At 42.2% G+C, this 17,162-nt stretch overlaps 1 protein-coding gene across 1 annotated transcript in view; it reads left to right on the top strand.

Moving 5' to 3' along the window:
- The window catches only part of CTSC (cathepsin C), a 38,426-nt gene extending 24,310 nt beyond the window's left edge, over nt 1-14,116 (top strand). The window contains exons 4-7 of the mRNA XM_083362145.1: nt 1,402-1,557; nt 4,632-4,747; nt 9,934-10,065; nt 11,756-14,116. Of these exons, the coding sequence (XP_083218271.1) occupies nt 1,402-1,557; nt 4,632-4,747; nt 9,934-10,065; nt 11,756-12,258 (907 nt within the window). The 3' untranslated portion in view covers nt 12,259-14,116. The remainder of the gene's footprint in view (nt 1-1,401; nt 1,558-4,631; nt 4,748-9,933; nt 10,066-11,755) is intronic.
- Nucleotides 14,117-17,162: the final 3,046 nt, after the last annotated feature.

Here is a 17,162-nt window from a genome sequence, read left to right as displayed (position 1 = left end):
TATGAAGAATATTAGTTAGACACAACAATATTGTAATAGTGTGTGAACCCAGGGCTTTTGAAATAAGAGATGATAAGAAATGGCGGGTTGGAGAACTGGAGGGAAAGCCTGCATTTCAAACTAATTGGAGAATGTGATTTATGACTTAATTAGAGGAGGGAAGTGTGTTTGATAGTATATGCTAAGGGGAGGGGAATTCAGATTTTGCCTTCACTTAAGTAGGTGCCGATGCTATGCTACTCCAATAAAGATTCTTTAAGGTAAACAATGCCTCGAAGTTCTTTGAAGAGTTTCATCTGTCGGAACCATGACGATATCCCGAATAGAAGAAAATTATTCAGAATGCAAGTCTTTGCAAAAAAAAAAAAGTAACATCATGGGAAATTGATGAGTAATGATTTTCCAAAGTGGCCTTCTGAATAAGCTCAATGTTTAAAAGCTCCCAAGTGGTCATCGGTGAAAATGCCAGGCTAATTTTGAGAGAAAGAGAGAGAGACTGCTTGCTCTCACATCTCCTTACTTCACGAATGACCAAATAGTTTTTCCTGAGAGAATTTCCTTGTACAAGCCAAATCTGGTTGGAGTAGGTGATACTACAGGGACATGAATGCCAGTCCATGTAGGGCTTTATCAGTCAAAACTAGTGTCTTAAGAATCTGTTGACAAACAAGGCCAGGACTTAAAGATGCTCCTGCCTATTAAAAAGTGGTCTGCTGTATTTTGAATCATCTACTGCAGTCACCTTGTAGGGGAGATGGATGGCATGAAAATCTAATCAATAAATACAATATAACAAACCAATTTTAAATCAACTGAAGTTTGTGAAGTATAAGAAGTGTAAGGTCATGAACCTATTGCTCCAGGAAGAGGTATAACTGGTGCCTTGGATGAAATTGCCCAGCTATCCAGAGTCACTTTTCAAAGTGAGACAGGTGGCATATAAATTTAATAAATAAAGGAACTAAGTATAGGGTCCCTTGTCCAAAGCATTCACCTGTCCATCTTGCAGTAGCCAGGAGAGTCCCAAAACAATGCCAAGCCTTCAAGAGCCAATAATAAAATTGGCAAGAACCGTGATGAACATCCATAAATCCATTTTGCTTAATTTGTTTTAGCCTACCGTCCCTCCCTGAGCATAACAGCTTCCAGACACCAAGAGAAGACTTGGGCAAAATTCCCAGCTTATTGAAACCAAGATTATTTTGCCCCAGGAAAAAATGAGCCTCTGAAACTACCTACCTTAGAGTCCCAGCAAAATTTCTCTTCAGAGCAGCATCCTGGTTTGTCCAGTGATTAAATACGAATGGCACAGTGTGGTTGGCTTAACATTGTTGGGGCAGTTAGGTTGCAATTGTCAAAAACTGGGTTTCAATTAAGTAACTGAAAACCCCTTCTCTCCAGAATCCAGCAGAGGTTCCATGTGACTAACTACGACTTTGTGAAAGCCATCAATGCTGTTCAGAAATCATGGAGAGCTACTGCCTACCGGGAATATGACAGACTTACTTTACAAGACCTCGTTCGGAGAGCTGGAGGATTAAGATCCAAAATGCCCAGGTAAACCAAGTTACTTGTCAGTGGCTAGATTTAGGGAAAGAGATGTGCCGTGGAGCCCAGAGACATTTTGTTCTTGACTCCTGACTTATTTGGTGGTTTTCAAAATGGTGATGGTGAGGAAACAAAAGTCAAGATAAAAAAAGAAAAGCTTTTTGGACTGTACATTTTTTCAAGAGCTATGTCTTTTCTGGAGGAAAGAATGGGTGCAGCAAGACTTGACAACTACATTTATGTTATTTTTAAGTTGGAAGAGACTTGGAAGTTTTTTTAGTCCAACACCTGACTTAAACAGGAGACCCTACGCCACTCTTAAGACAAAGGGCCGTCCGTTCTCATCTTAAAAACCTCTAGTGATAGAGCATCCACAACTTCTGGAGGCAAGCTCTTCCATTGTTTAATTGTTCTCACTGTCAGGAAATTTCTCCTTAGTTCTAGGTTGAAGCTCTCTTTGATAATCTTCCATCAGTTACTTCTTATCCTGCCCTCTGGTGCTTTGGAGGATAGATTGATTGCCTCTTCTTTATGGCAACCCCTTATATATTAGAAGACTGTCATCATGTCACCCCTAGTCCTTCTCTTTGTTAGTTTAGATATACTGAGTTCCTGCAACTCTTCTTCATATGTTTTAGCCCCCAGTCACTTCAGTCAGAAACACTCAAGAACAGCAACTTGGCATTAAGTAGGCAATGACAAACATCAGTCATCACCAACTCATTAACCACTGGTGGGTTTTTGTTTTTTTTAAATGCCTGAAACACGCTCTTGAGTACATATTAAGGTGGGAAAAACATTCAGTGGGATGGAGGCATTAGCTATAATTTCAGTTCCTTGGTCACTGTAGCTAAACTCTGTACTGAAGGCAATTTTGTGATGCAGTATTGAGCAGTTCAAAATCATTACATTGTTTTAAGCACTCTACAGTAATTTTAAAAGGAAATGTTTGTGACCAGCGTTAACAGTCCTCGCTGGAAATGTGTTCAGTTTTGCTAAGGGCTTCTTACTTTAGCCTCTAAAATGAAGTGCTTAACTCAAGAGGGCAAAAGTGCCAATAATCTTCCTTTATGTGTCTGCTGTGATTTTATTTTACCTCTGCATATAACAAGACCGTTCCTGTGGGAGAAACTCTTGGAAAAGAGTTTTTTCGCTAGACTAGTGAGACCTCAGACAAAACAACACAAAGCTCATAGCAATTAATTGTTCCATTTGTCAGATTTGAAGGATGCCAGTGTACACATTGCAGGGAGTGTGGTGGTCTAATGCAGGGGTAGGCAACCTTGGCTCTTTTATGACCAGTGGACTTCAACTCCCAGAATTCCTGGGCCAGCATAGCTGGCTCAGGAATTCTGGGAGTTGAAGTCCACCGGTCATAAAAGAGCCAAGGTTGGTACACCTGGTCTAATGGTTAAGATGCTGGATCTGTCGATTGGAAGGCTGGCAGTTTGAGACCCGAGCATGATGGGGCGAGCTCCCGTTATATGCCCCAGCTCCTGCCAACCTAGCAGTTTGATAGCATGCAAATGGGAGTAGGTACAAACCAGTGGTGGGATTCAAATATGTGAACAACCGGTTCTCTGTTTGGATGCCGCTTCCGGAAGTCTATTGTGGGCCTGGGCAACAAAAAATTAGCTACCGGTTCTGCCGAAGTGGTGCGAACTGGCTGAATCCCACCACTGGCACAAACCCTAACCTACACGAAGACGGGGATAGCAACAATAATATACATTTATTCCATGCAAACACAAGAGGCTGTTAGTATCACTTCACCTGTTCGGTTAGAAAAGCATGTAATAATGACAAGCTCTAATTGAATATTAATATTTGCAGTTGGCATTTCTTGCTTGCTTTGTTTTAGTACTGGAGCATTAAAAGGATTAAGAGGTTGAGAACACAAATGGTTGAGGAAAAGAAATCTGAAAATTATCAAACTACTGCATTACGGGTGCTATTTTCACAAGTAGCAATAGCACGTAGACTTATATATCACTTCACAGTGCTTTACAGCCCTCTCTAAGCTGTTTATAGAGTTAACATATTGCCCCCAACAGTCTGGGTCCTCATTTTTTTTAAAATTCCATTTATATCCCGCCCTTCTCCGAAGACTCAGGGCGGCTTACAAGCTTAGCAGTAGCCTTCATTCTGTGTATATGCCTGCTTATTAGGGCTTTCACACACACCGCAAGCGGCATTATTACAAAGTCAGCTTAATTGCCCCCAACAATCTGGGTCCTCATTTTGCCTACCTCGGAAGGATGGAAGGCTGAGTCAACCTTGAGCCTGGTGGGACTCGAACCTGCACTAATTGCAGGCAGCTGGTGTTACTTAAGGAGGCATTAGCCCACTGCTCCACCAAGGCTCTTTATTTTATTGACCTCGGAAGGATGGAAGACTGAGTCAACCTTGAGCCGGTCAGGATCGAACTGCTGGCAGTGAGCAGAGTCAGCCTGCAATATTAACCATTGCACCACCATGGCTCCTATTTATAGCAATAGCAATAGCACTTATTGCCCCCAACAGTCTGTGTCCTCCTTTTACCAATCTCGGAAGGATGGAATTCTGAGTCAAAGACTTGAGCTGGTCAGGATCGAACTGCTACCTGTGGGCAGAGTTACCCTGAAATACTGCATTCTAACCACTGCGCCACCACCGCTCTTAGTATGACTATGTGTTATTTTATTTTTTTTATTTTCGATGTTGTGAATTGAGACAAGTAGATTTTAGGGGCCGCGATGGCTCAGCAGTTAAAGACACTGAGTTTGTCCACTGGAAAGCTGGCAGCCCGGGTTGAAGACCTGAGCGCTGTGCAACAGGGTGAGCTCCCGTTCCTGGCCCGGCTCCTGCCAACCTAGCAGTCTAAAAGTATGAAAATGCAAGCAGATAAATAGGTACCACTTCAGTGGGAAGGTAATCAGCATTCTGTGCGCCTAGGGGTGTATAGTCATGCCGGCCACATGATCATCAAAAGGACAACACTGGCTCCCTCGCTTAGGAGATGAACACCGCCCCCTAGCGTCAGACACAATTGGACAAAGGAAACCTTTACCTTTTAATGCACACTTTCCTTTTATTTCTTGTAGGCCAAAGCCTGCCCCCCTAACTTCCGAAATAATCAAAGAGGCTTCTAATCTGCCAGAATCCTGGGACTGGAGAAATGTGAATGGTGTTAATTACGTCAGCCCAGTACGAAACCAAGGTGGGTTCTGTTTCACCAACCCGGATTGACTTAAACCAGGGGTAGGCATGCTGGCTCAGGAATTCTGGGAGTTGAAGTTCACGAGTCATAAAAGAGCCAAGGTTGCCTACCCCTGACTTAAACTATTTTGCAAAGTTTTTACAAAAACAAATGTCTTTTTGTGGGCATTCGTGGAGTTCTGTGCTTTTGTTTGTGTGTCTGTGCACTTGTGTGTTTGGGATAATTATCAGCCTCACGAAAAACACTGTGAGTACCTCAGTGGCGGAAAAGGAGCTATTTGTTCATTTCTGGCAATGTTAGTCTGTTGGTGGCAGACAGAATTCAGCTCCAGAGAGCATATTTACAACATTGGAAGTAAGCTGTAGACGTGAGATAATATTAGTGATTTTTGTACTGACCCAAGAAACAGGTTGCCATGTCCCAATTTCTTTATCCCCCTTTTATACTTGTCATTTGCCCTTTTTTCATACACTTGGACATACTAGGACCATATTATGAATTATTCTAGTGGTATGTAGGAATAACCTTGGGAAGTAGGGTGAAGAGGCACAGCTAAGGAGCAGTCAGATTAAAGGCATCTATCCTACCCTACAACAGGAAAATGGATATGGCAAGAAGGGACCCTCCCTAGTCTCTTAGGCTGTGATGGTGGGGGGAGAAATGTAATTTCAGGCTTGCATGATTTTGACAATGTAACTTTACAATAAAGTAGATTTAATTCAGCTGGCCTGGTTTCCTTTCTGGGCTACATCATAACGCTGAATGAGACCTCAGCTGAAAGACCAGCTGACATTTCAACAGATCTGAGTACTCAGTGGGTTGCTTACCAACCCAGTTCCTTTTTTTTATTATGATTTTTAATCACTTATAGCATAAAATACGAAGATACAAAAGCAAATAATAGGGAACAAAGCTAGGGGGTGGGGAAAGAGAAGTGAGGAAAGGCAGGGGGGAGGGGAAAAAAGGTGTTGACTTCCGACTCCCTCTGTTGCGGTAAAATAAGGCATTAACATCGAACCTCAACTTTTTACATTTCTATAGTAGTGTGAGGAGGGACACGGTGGCTCAGTGGGTTAGGATGCTGAGCTTGTCGATCAGAAGGTCGGCAGTTTGGCGGGTCGAATCCCGAGTGCCGTGTAAGAGAGTGAGCGCCTGTTACTCGTCCCAGCTTCTGCCAACCTAGCAGTTCGAAAGCACGTAAAAATGCAAGTAGAAAAATAGGGACCACTACGGTGGGAAGGTAACAGCGTTCCGTGCGCCTTTGGCGTCTAGTCATGCCTGCCACATGACCACGGAGACGTCCTCGGACAAGCGCTGGCTCTTCGGCTTTGAAACGGAGATGAGCACTGGCCCCTAGAGTTGGAAACGACTAGCACGCATGTGCGGGGGAACCTTTACCTTTACCTTTATAGTAGTGTGAACTAGCCATTTCTATATCCACAAATCAATCTAATCAGTAAAACCCAAAATCATAGTATCATTTTTTTCCCCACCTCAAGCACAAAGCCCAGAACCGGTTTCCAAGTGGGAACAAAAGTACTAATATTCTTTTCTTTTATCAAAACAAGTCAATTTAGCCATCTGCTAATTCTATCAACTTCTGTAGCCATGGTGGGAATCGAAACGTCCTTCCATTTTTGTGCATAGAGCCATCTTGCTGCCGTCAACATATATAAAATCGGAGTTCCAAATTTTTTTTCCCCAAATCTTTTTCCATTAGACCCAGAAGGAAAGTTTCTGGTTTAATCTTTATATTCACATTAAGAATTTTCTGCATTAACATATGAACCCTACTCCAATATTTCTTGGCTTTATCACATGTCCACCATAAATGATAAAAAGTCTCTTCTTAACCGATTCAGCTCTGACAGCTGCCAACCCATCTTCTGGGTCACAATGACTGCATGTTGGGTGCATGGCAACCGTCCCACATTACAGCCATTTGCGGCATCCTACAGTCACGTGAGCACGTTTTACCACAGTTTTGCTGAAAACCAGCACTTTCCAATAATAAAACAGGCCCATTGCAGGCCATTTTTCACTTTTAACGACTGCCTCAAAAAAAAAAGGTCATAAAATCAGGTCAGTCATGAGGGTGCCTGTGACCCTAATGGAGAAGCGCTATTATGGTTGTTGGTCAAAGACAACCTCCATTGTGATACTCCTCAGAAGTACACGTTGTTTGTGTTGTGACACATCTTTTAGTGAAAAGAAAAGTGACTTATGATTGTTTTTCACACTTGCAAAAAGTTGTGGTTGTTATGTTGTTACCTTTTACTCTGCTAAAGAGAGTCTCGAAGTTAATGCCCTTTTCTTTTTTCTTTTCTCCTTTACACTATCCCCCCTTTCCCCCCTCCCTCTTCTTTTAGTTTTGCACCCTTTTTCCCCCTTGTATTTTAAAGGTAAAGGTAAAGGTTCCCCCGCACATGTGTGCTAGTCGTTTCCAACTCTAGGGGCCGGTGCTCATCTCCGTTTCAAAGCCGAAGAGCCAGCGCTTGTCCGAGCACGTCTCCGTGGTCATGTGGCAGGCATGACTAGACGCCAAAGGCGCACGGAACGCTGTTACCTTCCCACCGTAGTGGTCCCTATTTTTCTACTTGCATTTTTTACGTGCTTTCGAACTGCTAGGTTGGCAGAAGCTGGGACAAGTAACAGGCACTCACTCTGTTACGCGGCACTCGGGATTTGACCCGCCAAACTGCCAACCTTCTGATCGACAAGCTCAGCGTCCTAACCCACTGAGCCACCACGTCTCCCCTTGTATTTTATACTTCGATAAAAATAAATAAAAAAATTCAAATCGGGGGAAAAATACAATCGTTTTTCACACTTAACGACCGTTGTGCAACATCCCCGTGGTCACGTGATCCAAATTCAGACACTTGGCAACTGGCATGAACTTAGTGACAGTTGCACTGTCCTGGGGTCGTGATCCCGTTTTTGCGACCACCTGCTCAGCAAAGTCAATGGGAAAGCCAGATTCATTTAAGAAGGGTGTTACTGATTTTAACAGCTGCAAGGAACCCCTTAACCACTGGGGCAAAACAGGCCGTACAGTGGGGCAAAACCCGGTTAACGACGGTCTCTCTTGGCAAAAGAAGTTTTGCGGTCAGAAGTTGAGGATAGTCAGCTGAACCCAAAACTCAGCTGTGCAAAGAATCTTGCTCCCATTGGTCAATTTTTTTTCTTTCCGGATGTCAGGAAACAAGAAGAATAAAGAGACAGGTGTCCTCTGTCGGCTGTCGTTACATTTGCTGCAGAAGTAAGATGATTAAACTAAAATGGTACCTTATGTATAGGTGTAATTTTTGAGTGGGAAAAATGTGTTCCCTCCTGATTGGTCACACCTCCGGGTCCTCAAGAGGCAATTTGGCTTCTAAATACACCCTCAGTCCGTGGTGTACCTTTCTTTGCTAAGGTGCTTGGAATAAGTGAGAGAAAAGTATAATTCCACTGCTTCTGGCCAGCAGGAAGCTGCCTTGTTCCACCACAACGTTTTGTCAGGTTTCAAAACTTCTGACTCAATTAGCAGAAATTCCAGTAGCGAAGCAGAAGAGGCTGAATAAACCTTATTTCGCCTAATGGAGTCCTCTCCTTTTGTTGCTAAGCAGCTGATAGTGGCGGCGACGGCAGCATTTCAGGGTTTTATTTAAAAAAAAAAAGCTGGGATATTAGGCAGGCTTTTTTAGAAGTTAAGTGTATTTTACTTTATTTATTTAAGAAAAACCTAGCACCTACGCATCCGTTCAGAGTGGAAAGCAGGGGTCTTCAAACTTGGCCCTTTCCGGACTTGTGGACTTCAACTCCCAGAATTCCTCAGCCAAGCACGCTGCCTGAGGGATTCTGGGAGTTGGAGTCCACCAGTCCTAAAAGGGCCAAGTTTGAAGACCCCTGGTGTAAAAGAGACCTGTAGGGCCAGTTTGGCCTAATCGTTGAGGGACCAGGCAAGGAACCAGCAGACCATGACTTCTAGTCCTGCCTTGGGTATGAAAACTGATTGACTCTGGGTCAATCATCAGGAGACTGTGAGTTCTAATCCTACTTGTGTATAACGGAAGTGGTTACCCTCTGAAAGCTGAATGCAGTGAAATTTCATTTTAATGTACACTGATTAGTGTACATTTAAAGTGACAATAAAGTTATTGTCCTGTCCTGTCCTGTCCTATCCTATCCTATCCTTGTCAGAAAAATAATTTGGGGTTTCAACTCGAGCTGCACAAGAATAAATAAAAATGAAATCCAGACAGCTGTGAGGAAAGGAGAAATATTTATTCCCCAAAGCAAAATAGTTTTGCTTTAAGGGTTAGCTGCAGAGAAATGGGGTACAGTAGGATGGTGCTTTTACAGGGGAGCTTGTCCTGGGTGTGGAAGCATATACGTGCTGATTCTAGGGTGACACCTGGGGGACGTGGGTGTATGATGTTTATTCTTGGGAAGGTGCAATTCCACTTTGCAAATCTCACTTTAGGCATAAAAGCCGACTGGGTAACTAGCCCAATCATCAGCAGACTGTGAGTTCCAGTCCTGCCTTAGGCATGAAAGCCAGCTGGGTGATCTTGGGCCAGTAACTCTCTCAGTCCAACTCATCTCACAGGGTTGTTGTTGTAGGGGAAATAGAAGGAAGAAGGAGTATTACATACAGTATGTTCACTGCCTTGAGCTCTTTATTTAAAAAAAAGGTTAATAAATAATAAGCAAATAAAATAAAGGGGATTGTTATTTATTTAGTTTGATTAAAAAGTCCTGAAAGATTTTTCCTCCTCTTCCTCTCCTTCCCTCTCCCTCTCCCTCCCTCTCTCCCCCCTCTCTCTCCCTCCCTCTCTCCCTCTCCCCCTCTCTCTCCCCTTCTCCCTCTCTCCCTCCCTTTTCCTCTCCCTCCCTCTCTCCCTCCCTCTATCTCTGCCCCTCTTCTCTCCCTCCCCCCTCTCTCTCCCTCTCCCTCCCTTTCTCCCTTTTTCTCTCCCTCTCCCTCCCTCCCTCTTTCCCTCTTCCTTTCCCTCTCCCTTCTTTTTTCTCCCCCTCTCCCTCTCTCTTTCCCCCTCTTTCCCTCCCTCCCTCCCTCTCCCTCTCTCCCTTCCTTTTCCTCTCCCTCTCACTCCCTCTCATCCTGGCTCAGAGCTAAGGAGTTTCTGGTTTCAAAGGAGCTCAGTGATTGGCTGACCTTATTCCTCCATTCTTCTCCACAGCCTCCTGCGGCAGCTGCTACGCTTTTGCTTCGATGGGCATGCTGGAAGCCAGGATTCGCATCCTCACCAACAATTCTCAGACTCCAACCCTGAGCCCTCAGCAAGTTGTTTCCTGCAGTGAATACTCCCAAGGTAAAGTAGGGGTGGGTAGCATCTGGATTTGGGGGGGGGGTTAAAAAAAACAACCTTGGGGCACATTTTGAATTGACCATTGCCTGAAGGTAAGCAGATGATAAGGATGGGAAGGTCAAGGCCTGCATGACAAAGGATATGCCTGCCCATCCTGCTTGTAGAAATAAAGAGAAGGTAAACCTTCTAGCACACAGGAACGATACAGCTGGTGTTGTGATTCAGGGTCAGCCTGTGGGTTCAGCAGTTGGGTCGGACGATTCAGAAGAGGAGGGGGGTGTTGGAGAGCCTGCAGAGGACAGTCCTGAGGCTTCGCATAGCCCTCAGTCAGGCCCCTCTCATCTGGTCACTACGCAGACCCAGCTGTGTGAGCCTGACAGCGTGGATGAAGATGACCCACAGCTGGCCCTGTTCAAGGACGCCCGACGCAGTCAATCAGGAGTAAACAGAGGAAGGCAATGGGGCACCTCAGAAGGAGGCAGACAGAAGCCATGCCTTGAACTGTTTAAATGGGGAATGTGTGGGAGGGCTGGTTTGCTGAAGACAACCGTTTGAATAGCTCCTGTTTCATGGTTTGTGTTTTGGTTTTGCTCTGTTTTGTGTCAATAAATTTGGCAGGCTTAGTTCCAGCCTCTTGCCTTTTTGTAAAGGGGTTGTCCCTGCCTTTTCTGCAGGGCCGGTAGTAGGCTGGTACAGAACAGCTGGTGCATAGAACCATTAACCAAGTTGGCTGTTGTGATGGAGGTATTCAAAAGACAAGCTACAAAGCACCTAGAAGTAGAAATGAGCGCCTGCCTACAACTCATTAAAGCACCCATGTCTCTCTCCTGGGTTTTATTTATTTACTTTAATAAGTAATATTACTTATTAAAATACAGTATAACATTTTTAAAAAAATACTTTAATCATTCAGGTTGAATTAAGCCAAGGCTTAGAAATGGTAAAAAAAAAAAGCTTAAATTAAAATTCGGAAGAGTTACATTAAAAAAAATTGTGCTATGGGGTGAAGTCTTTTAGCCTCATCAGTAGGAGCTGTGTTCATAATCCTGCTTATTTTCATAATCCTGATGTTTTCAACCATGGATAATGCTGAAAAGAGTCTATGCAGATTCTCAATCGTCCACGTCCTGGTTGCCCCAAAGGTGCTTTTTCCAAAAGTCAACTGGACTTTTCTTGATTTCCCCCCCCCCCTTGAAAACGTTTCGCTTCTCATCCACGAAGCTTCTTCAGTTCTGAAGAACGGATGAAGCTTCGTGGATAAGAAGCGAAACATTTTCAAGGGGGGGAAAAAAACCAAGAAAAGTCCAGTTGCCTTTTGAAAAAGCACCTTTGGAATAATCCTGCTTGTTTTGAAACGTCTCTTCCGCCATCAACCTTTTAGTCCTTAAGTCAGCAGGTACTAAAGTACACCTGAAGGCACCAAAGGACAGGAATGGGAAGGAAAAAAAAAACTAGAAGAGCGATGATGTTGCTCATTCTTATACTCCTCTTGGTCCAGTTTTTCATTCTGAAAGATGTTTGCTTTCTGTTGTACCAGCCTTTCTGATAAGAATCTAGCCCTTTGAGACTTCTTCAAGTTGTACGGTTAATTTCCCAGAATTATTATTATTATTATTATTATTATTATTATTATTATTATTATTATTATTATTATTATTATTATTATTATTATTATTATTTTCTTTCCTTTTAGGTTGTGATGGTGGATTCCCTTACCTTATTGCTGGAAAATACATACAGGATTTTGGCATAGTTGAGGAGGCCTGCTTTCCTTACAAAGGCATGGATTCCCCCTGCACTTTTAAGAAAGACTGCTATCGCTACTATACCGCCGACTATTACTACGTGGGTGGGTTCTATGGCGGGTGCAATGAAGCCTTCATGAAACTGGAGCTCATGAAGCATGGACCGATGGCTGTTGCTTTCGAAGTTTATAATGATTTTATGTACTACTCGGGAGGAATCTACCACCACACCGGTCTGATGGACCCTTTTAATCCTTTTGAACTGACCAATCACGCCGTTCTGCTTGTGGGTTATGGCAGTGATCCCCAGACTGGTCAGCCATTTTGGATTGTGAAGAACAGTTGGGGAAGCTCTTGGGGTGAGGAAGGTTATTTCAGGATCCGGAGAGGCTCCGATGAGTGCGCTATAGAGAGCATAGCGGTGGCTTCTACGCCTATAGCTAAAATATAGTGGTAAAATTACCTCAGGAGACCTCTGTCCAGAGAGCAAGAGTGTCCACCCTACAAGTGCAATGGATGTGAATTGCAGCTAGTTCTCGACTTACGACCAAAATTGAGCCCATTTCCGTTGCTAAGCAAGACAGTTGTCAAGTGAGTTTCGCCCCAGTCTACGGCCTTTCTTGACACCGTTAATTTTAAGTGATCACTGCGGTTGTAACCTGGCTGTTAAGTAAATCTGGCTTCCCCCATTGACTTTGCTTGTTTAGAAGGTTGCAAAATGTGATCACATGAACCCAGGCCATTTGCAGCCAGCATAAGTACATGTCAGTTTCCAAGCGTCCAAATTTTGATCTCGTGATTGTGGAGACGCAACGGTGTGCAAGTGTGCAAAGTCATCTTTTTTCAGTGCCGTTGTAACATCGAATGGTCACTAAACAAATGGTTGTAAATCGAGGACTACCTGTACATATTTAGAAGATTGAATGGCCTTGCGTTCACTGCCTACGAGGCAAATTTTGTTTTGCCGTTTTTTTTCAAACTCTCTTAAAAACGAAAGCCATAGTGGTTAGAAGACCAGGTCAAAGAACTGATTGTAAAACGTGGTGGTTTCATCTAACCCAGGGGGCTTCAAACGTGGCAAGTTTAAGACTTGTGGACTTCAACTCCCAGAATTCCTCAGCCAGCCAGGGAATTCTGGGAGTTGAAGTCCACAAGTCTTAAACTTGCCAAGTTTGAGGACCCCTGATCTAACCACTCTGATTCTGTTCAGCTATTGCAGTAAGTTGGGATGAAGGAACCTTAACAATAGATCCATGTTCTTAACTTTCAAGCCAGAATTGGCAACCATGATTAGAAGCGAGCTTATTAATCATGATCAGTGTTATTTCACCTTGGTGTGATAAAATGGCCGGTCATGATTAACACTGTTCTGCTATTACATCAGGAAAGGATAGTGTTTAAAATAGATTTGGGTGTAATGGTAGTTTGCAATGGAAGCCCAATCACAGCCTGATGTTTGCAACCATGGATAATTTAATGCCTATGGCGATTCTCAATCATCCAGGTCACGATTGTCCCAAATGTGCTTTTTCCAAAAGGCAACTGGACTTTCTTGTTTGTTTCCTTTGAAAATGTTTCGCTTTTCATCCAGGAAACTTCTTTCAGTTCTAACATTTAGAGCCAAAGGGTTAACATTTAAAACTAACTCAGTTCTAACTGATCTGAGCTAGAACTGAAGAAGCTTCTTAAATGAACAATGAAATACCAAGAAAGTTCAGACGCCTTTTGGGGAAAACAAAACAAAACACCTTTGGAACATGGCTGACGTACCTGAAATTACCCAGTCTCTTAGCCATATTAATCAGGTTTCTTAGGATGAAGTGGTACATACCATATTTGAAGAAAAAGGTATGTTTTAATGTTTACAACCTAGCTATGAATTCAATTACAATGTATGAAAACTCTGGATATTTAAGTTGTGTTATTCTCCCACAGTTTCTTTCCACGTTTAGCAGCCTTTCGTGTGTTTTTCCCCCTTTCATTTTTGCCGGAATTATTTTTCTAATCTGCAATAGTATTTTTTTTAAAAAAAAATTGCTGTGCCTTAACAAAAGAAATGAAGAAACTTGAATGTAGACGAGAGTGTCTTGCATGCAAAATGATTATTCTCTACTGTGATTTTTTTTTGGTATAAAAAAGGGAAACTTATAAGTATCTTTTTAACAAAATGATGACAACGTTCATTTGTTCCACGGTTTGAGCAATGCAGTTCAACTTTATTGTTTCCTTGTTTTTATGATCTTCAGGGGTTTTATATATATATATATATATGATATATATATGATTCTAGAAATAAAGAAATGCTTCTCTGCTGCCTTAGGAGTTCTTTAAAAATAAAGCTTTCTTATTGCCTCTTTTAAAACTCAGTGGGAGGTTGAAGAAGGGGCATGCTTTTTTGTGTGGGAACAACAGAGAGTTGCTACAGTGGAATTACATTTTTTTAAAGAACTTTTCTTCCTTGAAGTATATTGTCTGACAAATTTGGGGCTTTAATGCAATTTGTTTCTAAAGCATCATAAATTGAGATGTCATATAGGCAATATGATTGGAGTATAACCTGTATATTAATTTCTCCCTTGTGTCACATCAAAGCTTAAAACTGGATAACAGTGTTTATCAGGAGGATAATTTGGGACCACATTTAAGAATTTTGGGCAGCCCTGGGACCTCAGGATTTGGATGTTTGTTGTAAAGGGACTGGGGCTGTGGTTGTGGCTAGGCTAGAATTTTAAACATAGTAACAGTGTCCTGGTTTCTCTTACAGGGGAAGATATGGGTGTATTCAAGGTAAAATGAAAAGCGTGGAAGGTGGAGATCTCTTAACTTCTCAAAGAAACCATCTGGGCTTTCATATTCAGCCGCCAGTTTCTTTTGGGGGGAGAATAGAATAGAATAGAATAGAATAGAATAGAATAGAATAGAATAGAATAGAATAGAATAGAATAGAATAACAGAGTTCGTAGGAACCTTAAAGGTCATCTAGTTCAACCCCCTGCTCAAGCGGGAAACACTATACCATTTCGGTCAAATGGTTGACCAATCTCTTCTTAAAAAATTCCAGTGTTGGAGCATTCACCACTTCTGGAGGCAGGTTGTTCCACTGGTTAATTGTTCTAACTGTCAGGAAGTTTCTCCTTAGTTCTAGGTTGCTTCTCTCCTTGATTAGTTTCCATCCGTTGCTTCTTGTCCTGCCTTCAGGTGCTTTGGAGGGTAGATTGACTCAGTGGTGGGATTCAGCTGGTTCGCACCAGTTTGGCAGAACCAGTAGCTAATTTTTTGTTGCCCAGGCCTAGAACTGACTCCCGGAAGCGGCATCCACACAGAGAACCGGTTTTTCACATATTTGAATCCCACCACTGGCTTGACTCCTTCTTCTTTGTGGCAGCCCCTTAGATACTGGAAGACTGCTATCATGTCACCCCTAGTCCTTCTTTTCATTAAACTAGACATAACCAATTCTAGCAACCATTCTTTATATGTTTTAGCCTCCAGTCCACCGGTTCCTCTTTGTTGCTCTTCTCTGCACCCTGAATCTAAAAATCTTTTTTACATCGTGGCAACCAAAACTGTATGCAATATTCCAAGTGTGGCCTTAAGGCATTAAAAAGTGTCATTAACACTTCAAGTGTTCTTGATTCTATCCTGTTAACGTAGCCTACTTCTTCCTGAAACTATCTAACATCCAAGGAAAGCTCCATTTTATCTCCTATGCAGAACATGAGTCCCATAAAGATTTTTCATGCTATGTTGTCTTTCTGGTGGATTAAACAATTTAAAATAGACATAATTTCAATAACGGTATTTCCCAACCATGTAGAATAAAAACATATGACTAGATGTTTCAAACTTTTTTTTTAAAGTAGAACATTGTTGAAACTTACACAACAAAACAGAAGCTGTCAAATGAGAGGTGCTGGTGGTGAGTAGACTTGATCTACAAAAAACAAAAATCAAAAACTGAATTAAAAAAACCAGGCCAATGCAAATCATGTCTAAAACATATATAATGTTTTATAAAATATTATAAAACTAGAAAGGCAGCACAAAGACTCTTTTCTCCAGCAGCCAACCCTCAGTTGAGCAGTGAGTTATTTATAAAAAAATAATAAAGGAAGGATAAAAATAAAAGGTAATTATGTAATGCTTGAATTTTGCACATCTCCCTTTTCAAGAGGCCATCTAACTATGGTAAGTGATCTTATCCGTTTTTTTAGGAAATCAACTGCGATTCCTCTTCCCTTCCTTAGGGCTTCTTAGGGATTTGAAGTCCAAGCAGACCAGTCATGGCAAGAATAGCCATCTGGTGCAGAGAAAATAATAAGAAGTTGGAAGGGACCTTGGAGGTCATCTAGTCCAACCCCCTGGTCAGGCAGGAAACCCTATACCATTTCAAGCAAATGGCTGTCCAGTTTCTTCTTAAAAACTTTCAGTGTTGGAGCATTCACCGCTTCTGGAGGCAGGTTTTTCCACTGGTTAATTGTTCCAACTGTCAGGAAGTTTCTCCTTAGTTCTAGGTTGCTTCTCTTCTTGACTAGTTTCCATCCATTGCTTCTTGTCCTGCCTTCAGGCGCTTTGGAGAATAGCTTGCAATGAATTAACTGAAAGGTTAAATCACAAACATTTTAACTCTCAGCTGTGGGAGAATAAAATGCAAGATATATTCCCTCCCTATAATGTGTGCTGAGAATCTTGGAAAAGGCTGATTAAATGATTTGCAACCAATTGACAGCTTGCCTTTGAATCAGTAAGGATCTGATATTTTTGAAAGGGGTGTGTGTCTGTGTGTGTATGTGTGTGTGTGTGTCTTTGCATATATATTGCAACTTTCTAGAAGCTATAGCTTTGTTGGGCAAAGTCTAGCACTAGATGTAAAGTTTACTCAAAGCTGTTTATGCTTTGAGATAACGCAATAACTGAGACAGGAAAAAAGACGATAGTAGAGCTAAATTGAGATAATGCATACACTGCAGAAGTTGCATATTTTAAAAAGTGTATATAGGGATAGCTGAATAAGGTGGAAAAATGTATTTCTGGCATGCAAGTTGCATATATGACAAGAATTTTCCAGATTTTTCTGGGATATTTTTGCTATATAATTAGATGCCATAGATTTGAAGGATCCTGGAATGCATGAAGCCCAGAGGCAGGCAGGCAGGCTGGCTGTATACACTTAATGACAAGAAAATGCAATCAATACTTATTCAACGGTGAGTCTATAAATGCTTCAGTGTTTTTAAAAAATGCCCACAGTCTCCTTGTTGACAAATGCAAGGAAAAGCAAGAATCTCTATTAGCATTTTCTCTCTACATCTGGCTTTTGTCCCCCACCTCCCCTCTTTCCAGCATATGCAACCA

Source organism: Vipera ursinii (assembly GCF_947247035.1).
Source record: "Vipera ursinii genome assembly, chromosome: 4".
In the NCBI taxonomy this organism is placed as follows: domain Eukaryota; kingdom Metazoa; phylum Chordata; class Lepidosauria; order Squamata; family Viperidae; genus Vipera; species Vipera ursinii.
This window is presented reverse-complemented; position numbering and strand designations above follow the sequence as displayed.